This window comes from Argiope bruennichi, chromosome 7 (assembly GCF_947563725.1).
Source record: "Argiope bruennichi chromosome 7, qqArgBrue1.1, whole genome shotgun sequence".
In the NCBI taxonomy this organism is placed as follows: Eukaryota; Metazoa; Arthropoda; class Arachnida; order Araneae; family Araneidae; genus Argiope; species Argiope bruennichi.
Window position 1 is genome coordinate 4,406,523 of NC_079157.1, and position 20,870 is coordinate 4,427,392.

General features: G+C 31.6%; 1 protein-coding gene across 5 annotated transcripts in view; it reads left to right on the plus strand.

The window, feature by feature from the left end:
- LOC129976061 (uncharacterized) overlaps nucleotides 1–20,870 on the plus strand; it is a 180,552-nt gene that overhangs the window by 69,492 nt on the left and 90,190 nt on the right. For 4 of the 5 annotated variants that reach the window (XM_056089420.1, XM_056089419.1, XM_056089421.1 and 1 more), the window contains exons 2-3: nucleotides 4,264–4,629; nucleotides 13,181–13,432. In XM_056089420.1, the coding sequence (XP_055945395.1) occupies nucleotides 4,264–4,629; nucleotides 13,181–13,432 (618 nt within the window). Of the gene's footprint in view, nucleotides 1–816; nucleotides 977–4,263; nucleotides 4,630–13,180; nucleotides 13,433–20,870 lie in introns of those variants that run through there. The other variant, XM_056089423.1, reaches the window with a different exon arrangement.

The following is a 20,870-nucleotide window of genomic DNA, read 5'->3' on the forward strand; positions in this document are numbered from 1 at the left end:
TATAATTAGTTATGTAAAGGGCAGTTATTATAACTTAAATTTGTTTGATCAACGATAAATAATTTTGAAGTCTTTCTAACCGCTATAGTAGTTAAATGTGATGCCTAATATCTAGTATAAAATTGCAAACATTATAAATATAATAATTGTACGCACCAAAATTTATTTCAAATAATGAATTTTTATGTTTTCGTAGTTTTCGATTTATTGTCTCGCTGGTTGCAACAATTAATGTTTCAGTGTAAAAAAAAAAAACAAAAAAAAAAAACCAATTAATTAAATTAAAATTGGCTGATATTATGAAATTGATGTAAATAATTTGATTGACCAACTGATCATTCAAGGCATTTAGTTTGTAACAATACATAATATTAATTCAAAAATTTTATTAACAGCAATTAATAACAATTTTAGTATAACATTTTTATTAGTAAACATAAGTATAACAATTTTATTATTTCGGCTTAGTTTCAAATTCAGTATAAACATTTCTTATCGTGAAATTTCACTAGGAAATAAGCGGATTGCGGTTTTTAAAATGCGGACATGGATGCCATTTGATATACTCTGAGCACCATTTTACGCAAATACGCCTCTCAAATCATTATTTATTCTCTGACATGATTCGCTTTCGTAGTTACCGTCACATGTATTTATACAATTATATAATACATTGAAAGGTTCTTTAACCATCATCTGGCCGGGCAGCGAAAGTCCTTGAACATGAAAAACAGGTTTCTTCCGCTGCCTCATCAGTATTCTCGATCCGTTTCCTTCCCGTTGTCTTCGTACTTACGGCGGCGCGAGTGCGCGAAATTTGCACTTTTACCGGCAAAAAATTCTTACATAGCGGAGTCTGTCGGAACGCGATGAGACACTTCTAACTTCTGCGAAGCGACATTAGAATAGAAAGCATTCAGCGTTTACATAAGCTGTAAAATAATACTTCGCTAAAAGGACTCGCTTGAATATACAAGTAAATATTGTTTTATATTTTAGATATGATTTTTAAGATTTTTTAATTAGAATTTTCTTCTAGTTATAGCGAATAACTATATTTCCTGAATGGTACAAATGTTGAATCCTTGAACCAATTGTTTTTCACTGTTTTCTAGAAAATAGAGATATGGTACTGTCTTGGTTTCTCGCTTGGGAAATGACAGTTCCTAAACATGTTGTATGTTAAATTGCCATAGGGAATTTAATATCCTCCATTGATGTGGCTTGGAATTTTTAAGGATGGGATTTCAGCATAAGAGTCTTTGTCACCAGCTGATTCCCCCCTCCCACCTTTTCAAAATTATCTGTATCATCTTGGAATAATCTTCATTGAACTTAGAAATAAGATGTTAAATAAAATTTTTATTGAATTAATTTAAATGCCTTGTTATAACCCTAAAGAGCGAGTGATGCTAATGACAGAGCTTCTCCTAGACATATGGAAAATGGAGAACCTTATTTTTCTGTTTTTTACATTTTTTATGTATATGTTGTTTAAATGCTTGAATCCTCGTTTTAAATAAGTTTTGAGAGTTTTATCACCCTCATTTAAGTAATCTCTCGCCTGTCTAAAGTTTTCATCCTGCCAAAGAATGCAATGATTTGATAAGCTTCGGAATGATATCGATTGCTGGTTTGGATCTTCCAGAATCCCAGAATCGATATCTCAGAAAACTTGCTGTATGAGTGAGGTTGAGGCTTGTTAACGTTATCATTGGTGTTCAAATATCTAGAAGGTTGGAATGTGAAATATTGGAAAAAGGAGGTGCAGTTTGGTATAACATTGTTGCTGGCCTAGGATCAAATCCTATAGTTCGCATCCTTCAGTTTGCATGTGGTACCAACATTTTAATCACTCTGACATGGTTCTTTAAGATGTTAACAATTTTGTCTATTTCTCATGAGAACTCGTTCTAGAAGGTAACGGAAGCTACATAGTAATATTTGAACAAGTCATTCTACGAAGTTCCATATCTTGGTCAAATGTGTTATTTTGAACTTTCGAAAGTAATTTTTTTATAATGGTACTTGATGGAATATGGGAAAGAATAAACCATTTCATAACTCATTTAAATAATATTCATTTTAACATGGAAATGCAAATGCTTGTATTTTCATTCGTGAATTAAAATATCCAATAAAGAATCAATCAGGTTTATCAACTCAACAATCAGCAAAATTACTATAAATTTAGTATACATACTGTTTTGAAACAAATTTAAAATTGGTGAAATGAAAATTAATTATAACGAAATAATTGGATTCCAACCCAGACGAAATCTGTATAGATAGTAGCTATATATATATATATATATATATATATATATATATATATATATATATATAATATTTCAATTCGAATACCGATTTGTTATGAATATTGTTGTGCTAAAACTTTTTCTATATTTAAATAATTTATTGTTAATTATAATGAATTCAAAGGGAAACGAATTGCTATTAATAGCAAATATTTCGATGAATATACTCTGGAATGGATTCGTTACATTGAAATGCCAATACAAAACATGAGTTATGAAAGCAAGCATCTAAGAAATATCATTTAATGCAAATTACAAAGTTGCGATTTCAAAAATAAATGATTAGGTAAATAGCTAATAATCATAATAACTAGATAAATAACTAATAAGCATGTCATAAGTCACTGGAATATTTAAAAAAAATTCTATAAATACTATTGTCAGTGAGTAAATTTTTGAAGCCTTTGGATCTTTTTAAATTTTTAGAGCATACAGGTTTGAAACCCTTTTCCTACCTAATAGCCGATTACTGTTTCTCATCAGATCTGTGACTGAAAACAAATCTTTCCCCTGGAGTGGAATCAAATTTTAATGAGAAGAGTGTCGATCTATCTATTTTCCCATCACCAAAACACAGCTTGAAGTTAACAAGCTTATTATATTTTTCAAAACAGGGTAGTGAAATCAAATAGAAATGAAATTGATTAATGGAATTGGTTCTCTACTCATACTTTGTGTGCGTATTTCAGAATGGCATCTTTAATCGATTTGCTTTCTCAAAAAATGTTGATTATTTTAGTAACTGCACAAAAAACATTATTACGTATGTAACTCATTTATTTTTAAACTTAATTACTCTTTTTACAAATTTCTAAGCAAATTTTATCTAAGAAATCAGTTTAATTTTAAAATTATTAATTATTTTGATTCTCAAATTATTTCTGTCAATTTATTTAATTAACTTCTTTTAAGTTATAATAGTGCGAATAAATAGGTAATATAGGTTTAAAATTTAAAAGCCAATTGATTTAATTCCAGAAGTTGGATATTGATGGATGAAACAATTAGTCTTTTAATATTATAAATTATGTTTCCTTGATTATTTAAGTGTATCCTTAACCTTCTGTAATTGCATTTTCTCAAATTCTCGCAACTCTATCCGAAATATTTAATATAAAAAACATTCTTTATAATAAAAATAACTTGTCTATTTGTGACAATAACTTGTTTTCGAATTTCTAATTTGAAACATTACAACACGCTAATGCCTTTTTTGATTAATCTATCTCGATTTCATCAGACATTGCTATATTATATGTAACTGATTTTAAAATCCTAATTTACAGAAAGAATATTTTTAATCTGTTTGTTAGTCTTAAAATAACTTTTTATTGCTAGTTTTCGTCCACCCCCCCCCCACTTAACAAATTTCTCATCTAGTCTCGCCATCTGTAAATTGAAAAACAGCATAAAAATATTATCTCGTATAAATGTCGCACCTTCGTATGTATTTAAAAAAGTATGGTATGTGTGTGTGTGGGGGGGGGGGTGTATGCTAATTTCTTGATGTCCTGGTATCTTTATTCTGATATTTTACAATAATTGAGTAAACTATACCATTTTTGTTAACTAAATAGTTTAAAAATTTTAGAATAATTTAGTAACGTTAATACTAGTTAATTATAATACGAGAAGTTATACATCATTCAATATGGGGAAGTATTGCATACTGCATAGCAAGCACTGAGGATGATCTAATTTAAACCTACTATCTTTATAAATTCATTTTTGGAAGAAAGTTTTTAAAAATTATTAGAATAAATTTTCATCCTTAATGGTCGTAAGTCACTTCTCTCTTGACAAAAATGTTCTGTCAGCTATGTCGTGTACAAAAATCTAGTATTCGATAAGGATTAAGGAATTTTAGGATTTTTATGAATTGAATTTAAATTAAGAAGTTGGCTTAAAAATTCGAAATATTTCATATTTTGATCTAATATTTCAGCCATGCACCGTTTCGAACTGAAACACATCGCGGAGCTGTTTTATAAGAGTTCCACGACAAAAGAAGAGAAAACGCCGATTGTTAAGAACAGCACCAAAGTCCCCGACAGCGGAAGCATCACAAAGGAATCGAACATGAACGGAGCCCTCGATTCGAAATCGACTTACGACAGTTTGATCGGAGCAGATGCGGACTCTGGCGAGGAGGACTCGGATATCCCGCCCAAGATGACCTTGCTACGGAAGCTTTGTTTCTTATTGTCACTGAATGGAGGGATCGTGTACGTGGCAGCACTGCTATGGTGGATACCTTGCCGACATCCCCTTTGCATGTCCACGCAAAACTGGACAGTCAATATCAGTAGTCGTAAGTATAATTTGTTTCATTTTCATGCCAGTGGCGTGCATTCAACCGAAGTTGATGAACAATGTTTCTCAGACGTGTCTTATATATAATGTATTCTAAAACACACGAAAAGAACATTGTTTTGTCTGAACGGATGAGCAATAAAACGGATTTCACAGTAAACCTCCTTTTCTTTCAGTATTTTTGATTTCCCAGGCGCTATGTTGAAAATGTGTTTTGTCTAAAACTTTTATAGAATTATCAATAGCTATTATGAGATTAATATAGCTTACTTAGCTATATAGATACTTAATATAGCTTATAATAAAGTATATACAGTACACTCTAGAGTATTCGATTCGCGACTACCCAGACTTTGTTTTATCCGACCTAGTTTTCTTCTATCATAGTTAAATCAGAAAGGCAAGGCGTTGCATTTGCAACATTGTCAGGGCATTGGAAGCGGGCTACAACTGTAATCTATTAAGGACTTTATCGAAACCTAAAAACTAAGTTTTTATTCATATCTTAGAATTAGTTTTTAACATCTGTGAAATAATTTATCAGTGAAAAATAAAATCAGTTTGAGTCAATTTTCTGAAGAATTAGCCCTACAATTTGATGTTTTTTTTTCCTGCATTTAAATAAGGCATTAAAAAATTAGTTTAAATGTGATTTACTTTTTCTCTAATAAATCCTTGAAACGTGCAACGCAGTATATAAACATAAACTACAAGTACATAGCCTTCTATTTTAATTCGATACGTTACCGGCAACGGCTTCTATGATTCACCGGGACGCGGCCACGTTCTCATTCTACTTGACTCAAGATAAATGCAGGATTTGTTATTCAAAAAGAAATGGGAAAATACGCATTGTAATAGCAAGTTTTGATATAAAAAAAACTTTGTATTCTGGGCAAAGAAATGAGTTCGTAGAACTCCGGCCTATTCGGCTTTTTTGTTAGCCGGACTAACCCTCCGCCACATTAGGCCGGATACTCGGGAAGTGTACTGTATTTAAAATGGCTTACAAACCGAAGTTTGTAACAATGCATAATATCACAATTTTGTTTTAGATTCTGAGATTTCATGCTCGGTAATTTAATATACATGAAATTTGAAAGAGAAAATCTCAAATTTAATGATTCGAAATGATTCATTCTGTTGCAGGAACTAGAAATAAACTCATTTTCAAGTAATTTGGAAATTAGAACTGCGATTCCTTTCGATCCCTTAGCTTTAATATTTTTGGGTTCCCTCATCAGAAATAACTTTAGAAACCGCACTAGGTTGAGAAAGGAAACTTATTGAAACTGATATTGTGCTTATTAGAATGAGAAATCTTACCGATTCGGATTTAAAGAAATATTCAAAGGGAAGATGTATGTAAGAAGCGAGACAGGTGGATGAAAATTTCTAAGGCCAGGTCTAGAATGGTCCATCGGTCAGAGATAAGACGACCAAATAACTCTATTTTCAATAGCATGCTAATTTTATTCGTGAGGATTATGCATGATTTGAAATTATCTTTTTACATTCATTTTAACAGAGGTTCTGAGTGAGATTAAGGCCACGGAGGCTTGGTAGTAAGGTCTCGGCTTCGGAACCGGAGAGCTTCAGGTTTGAGACCCGATTCCACCGACGAACCGTTATGTAAGTGGGTCTGGTGCGCATTAAATCCTTCGGTGCCAAACGTCCTCCAGCTTGTGTGGTGTGGGGAGGGGGGCCAGCTCAAGTGTCGTCCTCTTCATCTGATCGAGGTTCAAAATGACGAGGTTCGTCCCAAAATAACTGCTAGTGTTGCTTTTAAACCGGACGTTAATACAACTAAACTGAGCGAGATTAAATGAATATACATGAAATGAATCGAGAGAAGGTGAAAGAGAGGAGTTAATAAAATTTCTAGGAGATAGTTAAAGCTTAATTAAGAATTAAATAATAATGAATGTAAGTTTTTAATTCTTACTAATTGTTTAATTCTTTTACGAGATTGTAGAGATGTTATTTTGTGCGTTTTGTCAAAGTGGATGGGGATACATTTTAATGCCCAATACTTCAGAACGAGATCTGTTCTCGGAGGATCTGTGTATAGATTGTGTATCAGCTTACTTGCAGAAAGAAATTTTACTGCCATCTTCATCACTTCATTACTTCGAATTAGAGGTTTTGACTTCCCTTTCACACACACACACACACACACACACACACACACACACACACACACACACACACACACACACACACACACACACACACACACACACACACACACACACACACACACACACACACACACACACACACACACACACACACACACACACACACACACACACACACACACACCGAGTTCTGAAAACACATTTTTGGCATTATGTTCTGCCCGTCTGTCTGATATAGATAACTTAAAGGCTTTGAGCTAGACTAAATAAATTCAGTTTGAGGACTTTCTGTCAAAGATTAAACGAAATCCCTTCTGAGGAAATCTGTTTTGCCCGAGTATAAGTGAAAACAATAATTACATAACGTAATAAGCTAGATAGATGAAATTTGGTACACACATCACATCTAAAGTGCATGCTCTTAAATTTTGAACAAAATTTGTCAAAGAATCGACCGTCTGTAGGTCCGTACTTTCTCTTGCATGTAAACGCTGCTATAACTGAAAAACGCAAAGACTTAGATGAATGAAATTTGGTATGTTATAAATAATATTGTAGTTCTGCATTAATATTTAGTTTCAGTCGACGCATTTAAAATATTTGTTCGATTTTTGGGTACTTATTGCTAAATATCTGGGATTAATTGCCATCATATGATAGATTCGGTAAAAATGCTAACTTCAAGCCGAAGAGGAATGTTTCGTATTGACTGTTCGACGCTATCATGCAAAGCATTTGCGGCGTTATCATTCGACTACAATTTTATGCGGAAGAAGGAGGATAGGATCTCTATTGAAGTATGCGAGAAAGTTTTGGGAAGACCCCTTCCGCTGGATTGCAACGAGGTTCGCTTTTTACTATTAAACCATTGTAGGACAGAATGAAACTGTTGGGGCCCTTAAGCTTTTTGGGTTAAAAAAGGAAGTTTTGGGCCTCTTCTTTTATATCCTCGATTTCTGAAATCTTCTATTTTTACTGAATATCGCAGATCTAGTCTGTATTTAAGAGAGCCTTAAATTTCAAACCCTATGTCATAAATAAAAAAAAAAATATTTTAATCGCAAACCAATTTAAAGAAGTAGTTTGTGTCTCGCATGTGAAATGAATTCAAGTTTAGAAGTAATTTTAAACAATATCATTATTTTAAACGATTAAACAAAATTTATATTTTAATATAAATTTTAATTTTTATATTTTAAATACTCTAAAGTGAAAAGCTTTAGAGTATTTAAAATGTAAATGCTCTATTGTGGAGTTTCAAGCAAACGGTTGAGTTGCCCGTTAGTAAACCTAATATTTAATAACACTATGGATGTTTTTGAGAATAGGAAGATATCCCGAGGATATTCTAAATTTTAAATGATACTTTATTTCAATTTAAATCGGTTCAAATGCAAGATCTTTATAAATGAAATAAAACAACTATAAAATTAAAATCGTGTAAAAAATTAAAAAAAAAACTTTGCCTTGCCTTTAAATGTGTGGAGCCTCTTGGCAGTTACCTACTTTCTCTTTTTGATAATCATTACCAACTAACCATTTGTCGCAAGCGCCATTTTCATTAACTTGACAAATCCTCTATTTCCATGCTCTTCTCTGGAGTAGTTATTTCTACCATTTTGACATGCAGCGTCTGTTCTGGAAGCAGCAATATTCTGATACTTGAAGATGCAACAATGCATTAATTTTGCTGATTACAGAATTTCTACTATTCAGATGCATGATCTTAATAAAAGAAATAAATGAACAATTTTTATGTATGCCATATGCTACAGACTTGTCGAAATGAAATCCCCCCTCCCAATTCAGACAGCTATGTACAGCGGTGTAAAACGTAGAATTTTGTTTACGGACACTACAGACCATGCGCTCGAGATTATTGGAAAAAAAAATCAGCATAAGAAGTCTCAGATGACATTCAAACCATGGCAAAATGGTCTGCGTAATTTCTGTATTAATCATTTCAACTCTTTCCATCGCAAACTATTGCATCCACAGCGGAACGTAATAAATCCTCACTGATTCCATGAATAACGCTGTCTTTCAAATGGTTGTCCTTCAGATGGAATAATGTTGTCTTCTGACCAATGTTGAGGGTTGCTCTCCATGGACCTGATATTTTATGAATCTTCATAACCGAAGGTCGCACAGAGTGTATATGGCAAGCGAGAAGGCCACTCTTTTTGAAAACAAAGACTGATCACATGTCCGTAGGTGAAAATTTGCCATAAAACTTGTTTAAAGCTACGATGAATATAGGGAGGTGCACCGTCTTGCATAAAAATTATTCTGAAATTACAAATGCTTTCAGTATGATATTTTAGTGACGGGGCTGAGTTACAAACCGTGTTTAGTCCCCAAATACGCTTATTATTTTTTCTTTTTGAGCAGGAATTCTCCAAATTTCGTATTCACAAAGTTTCATTTGCAACAACAGAAAAGCGAAAATACTAGCAAAATGGAATGGAAGCGTTGTTTTCCCTAAGGTGGTTGCCATGTGGCGATCATTTGAATTGCTGGCTCTTGTTCCACGCGAAAAAAGACGAAAGGAATGATTCAATTTTATATCTACCAAATTGAGATTAATGGCAGATTAAATGAACAAGCAAGATAAACATATGACATCTTAAAAATTCATAGTCTGTTAGCCGGAATTAAGAATAAAAATCAATATCAAAGCTCTTCTACCATCGGAAACACTATATCCTAAAGCCTTTAATTCGAATCTATTTACTATTAAGACTTTTATTAATAGTAGTGAATTTTATTTAATATTTTTATACATTAACTGCTTTCGAAGGCCAGCTGTACGTCCGCTATCTATATATTTGCAACAACTGACTAGGGCAAAAGAACTAGTTCTGAAAGTAAAAACACTGAAATCAATTTCACCTATTTTTTTATTTCTCATCTCCAAATATATCATCACCATCCATTTTTGAAAAGATGGTGATGATTCACTATCAGAAGCACTACTTCACTGTAAATTCTTTAGTAGAGAAAAAAACTTGACTGAACTCCCAGTCACAACCACTGAAAATATCTTATGTTCCGATTTCGCTCATTTCTCCTGCCATAAAGAGAAAAACTAAACTTGGATAGTGAATCCAACTTTTACAACTGAGCAGTTTTCACTCATTTGAAAGCAGAAATCAACAATCAAAATGCCCCATCATTATTATGTAATTATATTTCAAAATAGCATTTTCTTTTGATTTGAAAATATATATTTTATCAAAATTATCGACATGACTCTATTAGTGCCATTAATAGGGCAGCCGAAGATGGCTAGAGATAATAATTTTCCTCTCAATCCATCTTGATGAATTACATCTTATCATAATAAAATTATAATTGCAATAATATAAGTAAAAATTGCAAAATAATAGAGCATTCCCATTGATTAGCTAAACTTCAAAATGATGAAATAATTCAAGTTGGCTTCGAAAATTGACGAAATATGTCCAGTGAAGGTTTACGTCAAAGAATTATCGAACTATCTCACTAAATGGAAATGAAAGATGGCAGGTGAATGTTAATGGCATATATTAAGATCGTGAGATTTCATATGAAATTAGAAATGTTCGAAATCATTTCATCAGTTAAAGGGAAGAAATCTGTAACGAGTTTCCTATACAGACAATGTACACTGTGATACAGTATATGGATACTTCAAATTTGGCTCATTTTCCCTAATATCTCAAGAACTCGACGAAATGGATGAAAAGGATTGTGGCCTATTCTGTTGAACAGAAAGCAGATGTTAATTTGGCTTTTAAAACAATGATTTTAATTATTTTGTGAACCATTTGCATGAATTTTCAGAAGGATGTAAGGATTCGTTAAAATGCTAAATTACTGTATAAGAAATCCTTTTTACTGTATACGAAACATAGAGAAAATGTTATAATCGTTAAAAAATCTAATTCGAGATATTACTGAATCTATGCCATTCAGACCTCTCAGAGACGGAAAAGCACATTTTTGGTTTCATATCCATCTGTTTGTCTGGCAAAGGTAAATCAAGAAAGCTTTAAGCTAGACTAATGACATTTGGTATATAGTCCTTAAACAGAATTTGTAGATTTTGAATGTAAACATACAAATGAAGCCTGTTTGGCTGAATGTTCAAATGCAAGTGAAATCAATAGCTCCAAATCGTAAAGAGTTAGATAAATAAAATTTGGTACACAGGTGTAACATCTGAAAGTAGATTTTTATGAACATATCTGTCAATGGGTTGACCATCTATCGATTTTAACTTTCGCATGTATCTAAGCACAATCATTCATAACACACGCAAACGACAGTGAATGAAATTCGGTATGTGATCTTATGACTATATGGTGCGTTTATGAATGAAAGTTAAAATCGACAGATGGTCAACCCATTGACAGATATGTTCATAAAAATCTACTTTTAGATGTTACACCTGTGTACCAAATTTTATGATGTTTCGTGGTTCACAATGATGGTTACAATCGGTAAAAAAAATGGTACCCGAAATACTTATTAGATCAACAGATTAAGTAAAATTGTTAGTCACTCCAGAGATCTAAATTTCGTACGATTGCTCGCCAGCACCATGCAAGGCATTCGCGGCTTTACCGAAAATCCACAACTTTAAGTGGGTGCGATACATTTTAGGGAATTGTAAATTTTATGATTATGATATTTTAGAATAAACAATTGCGTATTGCAATTGTTTAAGTAATAATAATAATAAAAATATTAAATGCGAAGGAAAAAAAGGACATTTGAAAGCTACAAAACTTAAAGAAATCGGAAATTCCCCTCTGTTCAAAACAGCTTGGACGTTACCGTATGTTCCGAAAAAAATATTTTATAAAGAACCAAACAAAAAAAAGTATTCGATAAGAAAACAGCAGAAAAAAAATAAATAAATAAAAAATTTTTAAAAAAATCCGGTTTTTAGTTTCTTTCAGTTGAAAAAAAAAACATTTATTCGTTCCGAGAAACGGAACTGTAAGAAAGATGTTCCGAATATAAAAGAAACTGCTTTAAGTCTCTAGTTCAAAATGCTTGTTCTTTCAAATTCTGAAGAAGTATTTTCGTCTGTAGCCCCTAGTATTCATCATACATCAGCTCTTTTTTTATAAAAGAGCGAAGAATTATTTCTAATGCTCTGCTCTCGTGATAGATAACACGTGGAGTGTCCAGAATACTTCAAGTAACAATAAGCTTTAAAAAATTCACGTGTGTTCCCGTCTTACTGTCATCATATATTTAAATAATGCATCTTACTATAAAGAAGAAATTTAAGAAGACATTTTGAGGCAGGAAGCATTTTAGATTGATAGATTCCTTTAGACATGAGTAGCAATCAATGCTTTAAGTGCGCCATTTGACATATGTCTACTATTTTTGTGATAAAGCCGAGAGTGAAACTTTATATTGAACTCGTTTCGTTTTTCAGTTATTTTGTTCACCCAATCTGGGAGGGGGGCAGGTCATCTCCCCAAAACATTATCATCGGATGCTCTCTAAAGTTGTTACCCAAGAGGACCTCTTGTAATGTATTGGTGTACAATAATTATGGATATCAATGTTTGGAGGAAATATGGAATTTTTACTGAATCTAACGTGTTTTCCTTGGAGAGTATTTTGTCGATTAATCATTGACATGTGGTTAAATAGAATCAGAACATCGAATTTGTGTTTTAGACGAGTTTTTCCCAACCGACTTAACGCTGCAGTGACCTGGTGGTAAGGTCTCGGCTTCAGAACCAGAGGGTTTCAGGCTCGTGACCCAATTCCACTGATGAGCCGTCATGTAAAGCGGGCGGGCTCACACACACACACACACACACACATATATATAATATTACGTTAGTATGTAACAATATACTTCTTTCTTCGAGGAAAAATTCCTCAAACTCTTAAAATTCTTAATTTTTAATTTTTTTTTTTTGTGATACATTCAATAGATTAATAATATAATCTTATTCATTTCTTTGCCTCTTGTAATAGATTAACCAACAGTGAAACTTACAAATTCTTGGGAAGCTCAAGGCTAATGATCATAAGATAATTAAGCAATTCTTTTGTTTTCTGTGTTAGTATTAATTATGTTTAAATCCATTACTTCCAAGCGTATTTTTTTCTTTGCTAGAACTTGTCATCTTAGTCTCAAAAGGCGAGCAAAAAATTCCTCTAAGAAAATGTTACTTCAGACTCAAAAACTTGTAAAACAGCTGCTGCATTGACCCGACGATGAGGAACAATTACCCTCGAATAAACATTCCTTCTTAGAATTCTTTTCTTCACTAAAGCGCATTAGCTCGCGCCATTGGTTTCATTTCAGCGAATAATTAACATTGTTGCTTTTGGTTGCTTCAGCTCTTTTTCCACTCTTTTTATAGACCTTTTTTTCTTTTTCCTTTCCAGAGCTTGCGACAAACATGGAAATAAAATCTACTCAGCTGTCGTCTTCATTATTGTTCGGGATTGCGGACCAAAATGGCGGGAAACTTGCCTCTCTCTCTATGGCCAGTGGAACAATAGGTTGGGAAAGAAACACAGGCATCATTTTGAAGGACGTGTTTTGCGATTTGAATTATTTCAGTGATGAAAGTACGAATATTCCTGACTGTATTGGGACAGCGTATAACTATATTAGCGCCTTCAATGCTTCCAGTGGTAAGTAAATTTGAACTGCTTCCCTAATTTAAACGACATTTTCCGAAACCTTGCTATAAGGTTCGGCTTCAAAGAGTTACAGGTTTGAGACCCGTTTCCACCAAAGAACCGTCCACAGTATTGTAAGCGGGTTTGGTGCACGTTAAATCCATCGGGGCCAAGCGTACTCCTGCTGATGTGGTGCGGAAGTTAGGAGAAGGGGTGCCAGTTCAGGTGTCATCCTTGACATTTGGCCACGGTTCAAAATTACGAAGTCCGTCCCCAAATAGTCCTACTATTATTTTAATACGGGACGTTAATATAAATGATCTGAACTGAACTTAAACCTTGTATTAATACCAGTACTTGTATCAAGAGTAACTGGGATCTGAAAAAAAACCCAAAGAAAAAATGCAAATAATAATCGTTAGGAATTGAATAATACAAATCACATTAATACGATAAATATAAAATAAAATCTATATTATCCATACAAATAAAATATCCATATCCATTTCACAAACATTTATTGATACAATAAATCCATTTGAAATTCAGTTATGTTCTCATTTCAAATTCATATACTAACAATTATTCTCACCGTAATCAAATACATCAATATAAGCATCAATTCAGTACAGTCAAGTATCTACTATAATTTTATATGTTAAAAAGGAATACTTATTTAATCAATTAAATATAAGACCACAATAACACAAAATTTAGATGCTACTTGCATCAGAATGATACCCGCTTCAAAGACATTAACTTCTCATGAAAGTTCCAACAGTTCATTAACAATGATTGGTCCTTCACTAGCTATAATAGGTCTAAATAGATACATAAGAAGAAGAGTTTCATAATTCTTTGGGGAATATTTAGTCCTTATATCTTTGAACATGTTGTATCCGTAGATGTAGTAGGAAAAGTTATCCTTATGAAGTTCACAACAGCCATCTTTTTTGAAAAAAAAAATCGTTTGATAAGTATGAAAGATTCCAAGACCAATGAGTAGTTAGTTCAAGTAAACATTTACATAATATCTCCAAGTCACCCTGGGTCTCAGTTTGAAAAGACTCCTTGTTTCTTTTTAGGGTTTTCCTGCTCTCCTGACGTTTAAGAGATTTCTCAAGTCTAAACGTAATTTATGGTATTGATATTCCAAAAATAAAGCTTGTTTCCTAGACAAAGTTCCTTGTTTTAGACAAAGAATCAACTTTTACATTACCAACTATGTACTTACATGAACTTTAATTTCACATCTGTTATTTGCCTTATTGTGAATCCATTTTTTTTATTTCAAAAATAAATTCCACATCATATTATGGTGATTCAAGCGTTCTATAAAATGAATCTTTAATTCGTACATATTTGGAATTTTACATTTAAATACTCTTTTTTTTTTCTAGTATGGTATTCTTAATTGTTGGAATTCTGCAAGAAAAATTTGGGATTCTGCTTTATTGTTGGACTTTCAAGAAAACTCTTTGGACAGCTTCTCAAAAATAAATAGCTACATTAAATTCAATTCTATCGTCACAATTATGAAACATTGGTATATACGTTATTGCTTCAATACCAGTACAATCCTTAAAATTCCATGCCATTTTGTTATTTTTCCAAGGATGGTCGGAAAGGAAAGTTATCTAATTTGCTCCGATTACACTCTATTAATTATTAAATTTTGTTGAAGTTCCAATAGATTAAACTTATGTCTTTTAAAAGATTGTAAGAAATTCCGCTAAAATCTGCTCAACAGTAAATATAGTCCGATAACAATTAATGCAAAGTAAGGCATGCCATTTTAGCTGAACTAAATTTCTTTACATAAATATTACACCTTTATACAAAGTTCAATATTAGTGCGTGTATATTACAATTCTCTTTAATAAAAGCTTATGAATATCGATTCTATATCGAAATTCCTAGTAGCTGACACAGTACAAGCTGTCGCAATCTTTTTTGAGTGCTAGACAGATGTTGCTTAAACGAAGTTTCTAATTCTAAATACAATTTGTTACCTGGCTCTCAGGAATTGGAAGTACGACGTAAGAATTGCATATCAGACGTGTCTATTTTGATAAGTTAAGAGATAGAAGTAAATCAAAGTTCATCATATCTGGCTGCATTTCCCTCTTTCATAACGTGCGATTCATTATGTCTGTAATAAAAAAATGCGCGGCGTAAATGCAAGGGATTTATCTCACCGTTATAATTTTGTCGTCTCAAATTTTCCCCTTCTAGAGAAATGCAGTTTCTATCGGAGGTCAAAGATCTGTCGCCCGTTCAATTATTTATCCATATACAAGCTGCATTATTAAACAGGTTTCTTCCTCCCTTCTTTCCTATGTATTAATCTGGTGGTCCCCAAAGTTTTGCCCGTGTCTGATTGACTTTTGTTCAGATTTATGAGTAGATCCATTAAGAATAAGGGAAGACATGTAGAGGCGGCGTTAGTAGGGGGGCAATTGGCCTCCTGTCAGCAACCATTTGTCCCCCCTCGTCAGCGAGATTGAGAGTTTTATCTGTAAAATTCAGCACCACTTCAGGATGGTTGTGGAGAGCTGTACATTAACAAATATTATAATTTAAAAGCCACCTTAAAGTTTATATGTTACAAACAGTCGAAATATCCAAGTAACTGTTGAAGCGTTTTGATTCTATTTGGCAAACTAATCGATAGGGTGCAGGTCAAAAAGATGCCGGATTTTGGGGGCACTTTTTGATCGTCCGACTAAGAACTAAATGCAATGGTTGTGGAAGGCATTAAGTTCACAGATTTCTAGAAGTTTGATTCAAATGCTCTTTATCAAGCTTATAATTTACACTACTTTTGGCAATATATCCGAAGGTGATATATTGATAAGAGTTGAATATATTAATGAAAGCGAAATAGTGGCATTCTGCCGACAAGTTTTGGAGAGCCGGCTATAAACTTAATGGGATGGATGTTGGCGGCATCAAGTTCGCCAACTTTCAGACATTGGATTTTAATGTCGTTCAGTCAGCTATTGTTTCACTACATTTTGTAGAATAATCAATCTGGCAAGTGAATAAGACGCTGCATTTTTGTCAAACGCTGTCTTTCTGTCAAGGTGTTACCATAGGTTATGAAAAAAAAATTGTTTTCATTGAGATTTTTTTTTTTTTTTGCCAGTAAAAATAATATGAATATGCCGATTTTTTATAATATGAATATGCCGATAGAGTTGTTCTTTCTAATTCGGAATTCAATGAATAATAATTCTAAAATGAATCGTCGTTTTATTCGTCTAATTATTTCCTCGGTAAAAAATTGGTAAATTTATTCTATTTATTTCACTGTCATAGTTCTCTGTCTAAAATCTAGTTAATGGTTAAATTTAATGGCACTCTTTTCTCTCGATTATCTTATGTCATATGCATACTTAATGCAATCAGAAATTCTTTGATGTAATCAAATTATGTCAATTCATTATAAATCACTGGAATAAGTATATTGTATGATTGTAAATTGTTTATTTTATCAGTAAAATGTTTTTGCAATCTAATTTATTGGGTTGCAATTATTATACTAAAGAAATATTACCGACTGCAATTGAAGACAAAAAGTAAATGCATGTGCTATGATGGCGTTTTAGCTACATAAAAGAGCTTATCCAAGTACGCACCAAATTTGTTAAATTACTAAACAAATCCTTCGGATTCTACATTCAATATGATAACTAAGTAATCGGCGAAAATATTTTTTTCTTTTTCATTTTTTTTCTTTTACTCTTATTGGCAAGAACTGTAAAATTTACTAGCACTTTTAAAGACTTGGAATAAGGGTGTCTTCATAAAAGAGTGTTTAAGACTTATTCATAAGATATTTATATATAACACATTAACCACTTGATATACGAATTTACTTAATTTCCCAATTAGATGGCCCATTTGCGGCAATTGCTATTATTCTAATTTCTAGAATATGAAGGCATTTTAGGTAATGCTGCGTCTTCAAGCGATTTTTGCATTTTAAATTATTTAATACTTTCACTTAATTACATATTAAAAATTTAGTTATTCGAAGCTTGAATCACACTCGTCATCGTATACGAAGGGGTTAAAAAAAATCTAATGCATTCAACTGAGGATATAAAACTCGCTTTATGGGAGAATGAAGTTTACAATAGCTTCGAGGGAAAAACGTATTTGACTCTAAGAGCATGTGCCTAAAATTTAGATAGATACATATTCAAGTTCTAATTGATTTTTTTAAATAAAAAATGCATTGGTTTTTTTAAAATCTTAAATATACATTTTAATACAAGGGGAATCTAATGTTTAAATAGTCCATTTTTCACAAATACATTCTTTCCTATCTTACCTAAAATAGTAAGTTTGTACACATATTTTCTCCAACCATTTCAAAAAACAATAACATCATTATATTTTTTCTGCATTCTATATTGTTCGTATCCGAACTATAGAATTTTTTTGCTGTGGACGCGCGCTTATTAACTTTCGATTTCGAAATGCATCTGAATTCCTGCCCGTTATTGAAATTCTTTTTTAAAATTATTTTAGGTAGTATCTAAGCTAAAAGCAAATTTTGGCGAAAACATCGGTTTTTTAAAATTTATTATTCTAGTTTTCTAAAGTTTCTTTTACAAAACTTTTTGAATTTAGTTTCTATATTTTGATTTTTTAATTAGAATTTTAATTAAAAATTAGGCGAAATTTTGGCGTTTTTCCGCTATAACCTTCGCAAATATTATCGTGCAAAAATGATTTTTACATCAAGTTAAAAGTTCAAAAAGAAATTTTAAAATGATTAAAATGTTTTAACCTATAAATTGCATTTCTATTTTTAAGGAATTTAAATAATACTTTAATCATATCTTTAATTTATTTCGCGCAAAATAAATATAAAATGTAAGCTGCAAGAGTATGTTGCACGTTAAGGGGAAAAAAATTAACTTTTATCAACGTGTTGCCATCACAAAGATAGAAATTTAAATTAGAAAATAAGTTAATAATTATTGCAAATTAAACAGATAAAAGTGTCATTTTCAGCACGTGCCTGTATGAAATGAATGAAATACGAGATATAATATTTTCTAAAAAATAAATGCAATGTAAAGTTTTCTATGATCTTTTACAATATCTACATTCTTACAAATCAGGTTTATTGAAGGTAAACACGGTTTAATATATATCCTTTTAATTCAGAGTCCAATGGCTAATTTGTAAACCTTTAATAATAAAATTACATGTGTCAAAATCGTCTAAATGAAGTAAATAATTATATTTTATGTAACATGAGCCAATAAAGGCTCTAATAAATTACAAAAGTTTTATCTGTAACCTCTGTTCTGTGAATCATATGTAACAAAATAGTTTTGAAACACTAGTTTTTTAAATAGAAAGGGCTTTATACCAATCAATTAAATCAATCACTAAAACTGACTGACTTTTGAAAATTTGAATATCACTATTCAATAAAAACGGGTGATTTTAAACCATTTCATAGACCGTCTCGAAGAAAATACAACTTCCCAGGTTTTCTCAAGAATGATTGGTCTAAGGTTATGAAAATATTGTTTGTTCTGAAATTGTAATATTCCAACATCATAAATCGGCCAGTTTTCATTGTAGAAAGTAGAAACATTTATTTAAAAGTTGGAGTGTGAAGAATATTTTTTAATTATATTTATATACCTGAGCAAAATAATATATTATTATTGACGTCATTTAAATATTTTTGAAATAAAAGCAAACTGAATTTTACGATGAATCAGAGAAATTCTTAATGAATAATTCTTTGAAATACTCCATAAATAAAATTATGTAATTCACATGAGACATCATTGCCGAAGGACTCTGCTTTAAGTTCTTATATTTTATTAGAAGGACATGCTTGGTTTCAATGCTTTTATATTAATTGCAATTTAATCATCTTCCCTTTAATTTAAAGTGGAAGTCTAACGGGCGCTGTCAGAAAATTAAAGGAAAGTATGCAGAAAGTCTTAGTCTCCATAACAGTAGAATATCAAAATATGAAGCTTGAAATATTCTTCAGAAGAAGCTATTATGAGATCAAGTAACATAAAATAATTTATTGAAACTTTTAACGAGCATTTATATTGGCGAACCGGCTGGTCGCCAAAGGCGGCTAGTAATAAATAAAAGAAAACGATGCATATTTTCTCAAATTTATCAAAATAGACTTAACAGAACGAATCATTTGCAATTTTATTATATTAATATATTGTTGAAAAAAATCTAATATTGAACATTCATTAAAAGGTTTCTCATAAAGTGTACTGTCAGAATCTCAAAGTGGCTAAATTCGCTATTGGCCATCAGACTTATTAACTCTATAATTTTATCCTTGCAATTTTCTCTTATAAAAACTTCAAAACTTTAAAAAAGATTAATGGCTCTAATTAATCAGTCTGGCTTATACGCCATCATATGGTTGCCATTTCGATTAGCAAAATTTCTTGAAATCTTAATATCTGCATTAACACATTCCGAAAGTATATATTAGAAAAGTCTGGTTCCGCAAGTAATTTGCAAGTTCATAATTACTCGGGACTTAGAATAAAAGTGCGCTTTTATTACTTTCTGTTCCGATCTGTTCACTGATTAATTAGTTAATATATTTTGACTAAGCGTACAGTTTTCAAATAAAAGTTACTTCAGTTCCTGTGAGATAAAATGAAGTCACGTGAAGGAAAAAAAAATACAAATATGAGAGTAGGTTTTTTATGATTGCATAGTAGAAAATAATGTTTCTTGTTATAGAAGTTTATTTTTGTGTTAAAAATTTTTTACTGAAAATCGGTAATCCATGACTTCTGATTACAAAATTTATATCATTAGAAATTACATGTTGTCTTTTATGTCAAAGATACTATATCTATAAATACAATACTATATTTATAAATATACTATACTATATATATAAATATATACTATACTATATTTATAAATACAATATCTCGAAATTTTACCACTTTGTATTATTCCATAAATACAAAGTGGTAAAATTTCGAGATATTGTTTTTATTCAGTCGCTCTTTCATTTCAGTAGCTGAGTTTTTAAGTTTTAGTTCAACTTGTTAAGTGACAAAATGTAGTTTTGATAAATTCCGCCAAAAAATAAAACATGTATTCTCAGATTATCAAATTTATAATAATAAAACAGAAAATAATAGTCAAAACGAAATTTGTCACTTGACTAAATTGCGTTTTGACTATTTGTGTTATAACCCTCTCGAATGTGAATGAAGTGTGTAATATATCGAAGTAGCCATTTTGTTTATTGTAACATCACAGGAAAACATTTCCTTTCTTTACATTTTCCGTAAACATGTCGGGCCAGTACAAATAAATCAATTTATTGGCTTCCTTTGAGAGATTTGTACTAAAATGTTCTAAAAAATGCATAGAATAACATGTAACCGTGCTGTAACATTGATTTGAAATGGAC